Raw genomic sequence first — 6,000 nt, 5'->3', positions numbered from 1 at the left:
TGTGGCTCGTGGTTCCGGTTTGAGGAGGTGGCAGCCTTCATCCTGGAGTTTCCACTCTTGGGTAATGTGAGCAGGCAAGGTAGAGCAGGCGAAACGAATGCGATGGCAGTGACTTGATCAGAACGCCCTCCATCAGACACAACTGCATTGACATCCATACAGCTTCCCAGGAGGAGGCTCGGTCTATTGGAATCCACACACCGGTGCTGTATTATTTATTATAATACTCTGAACTTCAGAATGCCGAGTAGTTGTTCACGACCTGCGAGCGTCACCTGGAAGTGAAAAGCCTGAAAATAAGTTTTCGTAGCCTTCTCGAACTGGAGCCACATGCACTGACAGACGTGAGACTATGCGGGTTAGGGAAGGTTTGTCTTGTCCGCTGTTTATTTTATAATTTTAAAATATATCATTTGCTACCCCATGCCTGCAGAGCATGGCTTATTGTGGGTTTAATTTGGCAGCTCACATGCAGTCCCTCGTCCATGCAGTTGCCTCAAAAGTGCCGCAATAGCCGCAGGCAAAAGGTGAAATGGGCTCGATGTGTTCACGAGGTGCAACCGTACCATGGCACTGAGCACGTGTTTAACATGAGATAAATAATAGAGCCAAACAGTAACATCATATTTTATCATCCACATACACTGTATTGTCTGCAGAAATCCAATCTGTCTTCAACTAGTCCATAATTCAAAGGCCAAAATAATAGAATTTCATAAAGTTCCGAGTCAGGGACAATTTTTTTTTATCGAAAATCAAAAACGAATACTCAACTTAGACTTTGTACAAGTATCTCAAGTCGTGCTTTACTGTCAGCTGTTCTGCTTATTGTATTCTATATACTTCATGTTAAAAGACTATGACATTTTATCGTGAACGAAACAACGTGTACAATTTTCAAAACCACACACAGTCTCTTGTGCCGAGGTTGGCTGAGCGGGGGATACAATGATCCCCCCCATCTCCAAGCTGAGCTTAAAGGACTGCACGTGGGTGGAGTGTGGCTGGCAGGGAGGGCCCTTTTAGTGCCACTGCACTGAACATGTCTGGAAACTTGTTGGTTTTTCAGAGCACTGTGTGGATAACGTGTTAACAAACTTATGGTGCTAGTTGGGATTTGGTGTGACAAAATAATCTAGCTCTAGATTGCAGCCATTTACATCTGGCAAGTCCTTGACAGTTACTGTATCATGAGCACAACGATTCAAAGCCAAAAAATATGTATAATTTAATAAAGCTCCAAGCATATTGCAATTTCTGTGAATGATGACCCCTCCCGGTAGAGACCCGAAGTTGTAATCAAAATAATTATGTATATGCCATTTATGTATAAATACAATAATGTATTCACATTTGTTGTGCTGTCCATTATATAGTATATGTATGTGTGAAATGTATGTACTCATTTATGGTGCTATATTATATTTCAATTGTTTTATGCCTTAGAGGTACACATAAGTGCACCACCAAAACGTCACCTGTTATGAACTTTGTCCACCATCACGTCCACTGACCACCACCATGTCAGCTCCGACCACCGGCATATCAGCTCTGACCACCAACATGTCTGTGGCGTCGAAAGTGACAAAGTGTTTGCTGTTTTGAAAATATGCTGTTGCAAAATAAACTGAATCTAAATATCATTCGACTTGTTAACATTCATATATCGGCGTGCATTTCATGTTTTAAGCCAGTGACCAAATGCCCCGGAATACCGCTTGACCTCGTCAAATCTCAGAATCGTAGGATATTTAAATCCCTCCCGAAGTGTTTCGATAGGTGGCCACCATGCATAACAGGCGTTACAGGTGACGGGGGGCAACGTGGGCAGCAGAGAGAAGTACAGCAAGACATATTGTTGTATTGTACACCTATGCCCCCCCCCACCACGTCTCATCCGTGTAGAGCAAGGGTCAACCCACAGGACCACGGTGGCGATATGTTACCGACCTCACCATGTAACAGGGGGTCGTGGGTTCGACCCTGGCGTCTGCTGTATATTTGGAGTTTGCGTGTCTCTCTCTACCCATGGTCGTATGGATTTTTCTCCGGGTCCTCCGGGTTTTCCCTCCACGTGTAGAATCATCACGCGTTTAGAGTATTTGGCTGCTATCAATTTCCACTTGATGATAGGCCATCTTCGTTGAGCTATCATTTGTGGCCAGGTCGCTTTTAAATAAGAGCTACGTAGCTTAGTGGGTCTTACCTGGCAAAATAAAATATACAGAATTAAAATAACAGTGGGACCCTTACCTCCTATGCCCACAGTGGATTGACTGAACGACTCTTATCAATGACATATTAAACTAATACATTTTTCAGGTGTAACTTGACCCGTATTTATTTTTCAACTTAACTTTTACCTGGCTTGTGAATAACAACATTCACGTCACTGCACTCACGTGCCGAGCATTTAAATGATGACGCGCGTGGCAAAGTTAAACTCACAAATGTATTTTAATTCTTGAGGCGTATTATCACAACACGATATCGCCGTGGAAGTAAAACCCAACCCGCACAAGCGAAAATAAAACTTTATCCCTTGGTAATCAGTCGACCTCGACTCCCCAACGCCACCTTGGGCTTTTATGCCCTCGCGGCCTGGCAGTGGCCCTCGAACCCCGGCCGAGTTTCAGGCGCAGAGCGGGGGGCGCGACGGGGCCTGCAGAGCCAACCTTCCACATTCCGTACAGCGCATGTGCGCGCCCCCGCGCAGCGCGGGCTTCCGATTGGTTCGCGTGCCCAGGGGGGCGTCGCGCCCGCGTAGACGATTGGCTTGGCGTGGGCCACACCGAGAGGAGCGCGGCCAATCAGAGGCGTCCCGAGGGCAGGCTCCGTCTAAGCTGACTGGGAAATTAAACGCGCCCGTCAGCGAGTCCGTGTCGGCCCAGCTGCGTCGTCCTCGTTCGGCGCTCCACGTTCCAGTTTCTTGCTCAAAGTTGTTCGCGCGCTCGAGTCGATCGCCGCTACAGACGCGTCTCGTCCGTCCGGCGCGAGCGAGGCTTTGATTGCCATGAGCGCGAAGGATCTTCGCTAGGCAGAGTTCTCGTTAAGAGCGGCGGGCAGGAGCAGGAGGCTCGTTTAGTCGGCGGCGCACTTCGCCGCTAATTATTCTCATCGTCGTCGTCGTCCTCATCATTTGTACGATCGACTCGGCTTCCGTTTCATGAAAGTGCCTGATTCTGTGCGAGCAAGTCGGTTGACGGCATCGCCGCTGCTCTGAGGCGCCGTGGAGGGAGGAGGGGACGGCGCGATGGCCGGAGACCTGCACGGCGGTGAGGATGGTCGTCGCACCGCCACGGCAGTAAACACTCGGGCTGTTTCATTATACAGCAGCGTGCACACTCTTGCCTCGTAACCCATAGCTAGTATCACACGCTGCTCCATCGTCTCCCTCGACAATGCGACGTCGTCTGGGAGAGTCCGAAGTTGTAAGTTCCCAGGCGCCACGCCGCACGTGGCCGCCGTGTTGACGTGCGCGCCGCGCAGCGCGGACTCGACTTTGGGTTCTCTGCTGAAGTTCGCGACTCGCCGTGCGCCTGGGACCTTCTTCCACGAACCCTGGGACCTTCCTCCACAAACCCTGGGACCTTCTTCCACGAACCCTGGGACCTTCCTCCACAAACCCTGGGACATTCCTCCATAAACCCTGGGACCTTCTTCCACCAACCCTGGGACCTCCTTCCACAAACCCTGGGACCTTCCTCCACAAACCCTGGGACCTTCCTCCACAAACCCTGGGACCTTCCTCCACAAACCCTGGGACCTTCCTCCACAAACCCTGGGACCTTCCTCCACAAACCCTGGGACCTTCCTCCACAAACCCTGGGACATTCCTCCACAAACCCTGGGACCTTCCTCCACAAACCCTGGGACCTTCCTCCACAAACCATGAGACCTTCCTCCACAAACCCTGGGACCTTCCACAAACCCTGGGACCTTCCACAAACCCTGGGACCTTCTTCCACAAACCCTGGGACCTTTCTCCACAAACCCTGGGACCTTCCACAAACCCTGGGCCCTTCCACAAACCCTGGGACCTTCTTCCACGAACCCTGGGACCTTCCTCCACAAACCCTGGGACCTTCTTCCACGAACCCTGGGACCTTCCTCCACAAACCCTGGGACATTCCTCCATAAACCCTGGGACCTTCTTCCACCAACCCTGGGACCTCCTTCCACAAACCCTGGGACCTTCCTCCACAAACCCTGGGACCTTCCTCCACAAACCCTGGGACCTTCCTCCACAAACCCTGGGACCTTCCTCCACAAACCCTGGGACCTTCCTCCACAAACCCTGGGACATTCCTCCACAAACCCTGGGACCTTCCTCCACAAACCCTGGGACCTTCCTCCACAAACCATGAGACCTTCCTCCACAAACCCTGGGACCTTCCACAAACCCTGGGACCTTCCACAAACCCTGGGACCTTCTTCCACAAACCCTGGGACCTTTCTCCACAAACTCTGGGACCTCCTTTCACAAACCCTGGGACCTTCGTCCACAAACCCTGGGACCTCCTTTCACAAACCCTGGGACCTCCTTCCACAAACCCTGGCCGAGCCGTCGGCGTGATGAAGTGTGGGTAAACAACCACAAATCACCAACTGGATTGGCAAAAGGGCCGCACGTTAATATTTGTTTGTTCCTCAATTTGTGAAATGTGTCTTAAGCGTCGCTTTAGCCGCTCTGGAGAGATGGTGAATAGTACTGTGTAGTTTTAGTTAGGTGAGTTGTGATATCACTAACCGACTCCGCACGCTGGTGGTGGTCGGCATTGACCAGGTGTTAGTCGGTGTGCTGGTGGTCGGCATTGACCAGGTGTTAGTCGGTGTGCTATCCGGTAAGTGCGCTGTGCATGAGGCCTCCCATATTACAGCCTCATCATCGATATCATCCGTGTCATCATCCGCCGACAGATGTGTACATTGGTATCACCGTCTCGGACACTGTTGCGGCTCAAAATGAGCAGCTTCTCAACCGGACAGTTGTATTCTGTGCACAACACGGGCGTGACCACCATCGCCACTGCCGTGGTCGTGTTTTAAGGTCGACGAAGCGCAATAAAACAGCGCAGTGCCGACATTTCGCTTCGTAACTTCCTCCTTTCATTTAGCGTCGAAGCACAAGACAAAGATCCCCCGTATAGCCTCAACAGACTGTAGGGGCAAGTGCTGTTAGCGAGCACCTATGACGGCCGGAACTGAGTTTTAACGATGGGGTGGGTGGCCAGCACCACGCCCGGCCGTCTTTGTCTCCCCAGTGGCGATGTTTACACCGCACAAGGTACTAGGGGAAGCTCAGCACATGATTTCCACCTTCCAATCCAATTAGCGTTGAGGCACGTACTTATCAACACACGCATTCTGTTAAGCCCGCCTCGCTGGATTGGCAAGACGCGATTCTTGCCAGGCACGCGGGTTAGAAACGTCGCGTTTTGCCCATTTACTTGCGCAGACAGCTTTGCCCCCGCCGCCTGTAAAGCAAACAGCTGGGGCCAAACAAGGCCGCTTGGCAGCTTCGTCCCCCCCCCCCGTCGCATCACCGCGACCCATTTACTTCGTGACGCGTGGGACCATCTGCTGCTGCTGCTGCCCCCTCTCTCTCCGTGCGGACGCCACCCGCTGCTGCGGCGCAGGATGTTCTGTGATCCAGCGGTCTTGCGAGGTGGTGGTATGGGGGGGGGGTTTGGGTGGGGGTCCAGGAAGAAGCGTCGATGCTGTTGTTGGCTGACAGATTGGTGGCCATCGTGGCAGCACAGCACGCAGGGTGATCTGTGCGCACACGTGTTGAGAGTTATTGCCTCGTAAGCGGGAGTTTTCTACGGTGTCCTCGCGCATTGCAATGTTAAAACAAAAGTACATAACGTGCAGGCCGTGGCCAATCCATGAATGGCTCGAGTACACTCCTCCATCGCGGATGGAACATGCAGGATAATGCATTTAGATTTGACCAAACATCCCAGTGCTGGACAGCTCATCGTGTTTTTAGATTTCGCG

At 51.7% G+C, this 6,000-nt stretch overlaps 1 protein-coding gene across 3 annotated transcripts in view; it reads left to right on the top strand.

The window, feature by feature from the left end:
• Window positions 1-2,853: 2,853 nt before the first annotated feature.
• Window positions 2,854-6,000, top strand: part of LOC144731612 (endoplasmic reticulum aminopeptidase 1-like) — a 38,438-nt gene continuing 35,291 nt past the window's right edge. For all 3 annotated transcript variants that reach the window (XM_078612799.1, XM_078612800.1, XM_078612798.1), the window contains exon 1: window positions 2,854-3,275. In XM_078612799.1, the coding sequence (XP_078468925.1) occupies window positions 3,254-3,275 (22 nt within the window). In that variant the 5' untranslated portion in view covers window positions 2,854-3,253. The remainder of the gene's footprint in view (window positions 3,276-6,000) is intronic.

Source organism: Lampetra planeri, chromosome 39 (assembly GCF_965212315.1).
Source record: "Lampetra planeri chromosome 39, kcLamPlan1.2.h2, whole genome shotgun sequence".
Taxonomy (NCBI): Eukaryota; Metazoa; Chordata; class Hyperoartia; order Petromyzontiformes; family Petromyzontidae; genus Lampetra; species Lampetra planeri.
This window is presented reverse-complemented; position numbering and strand designations above follow the sequence as displayed.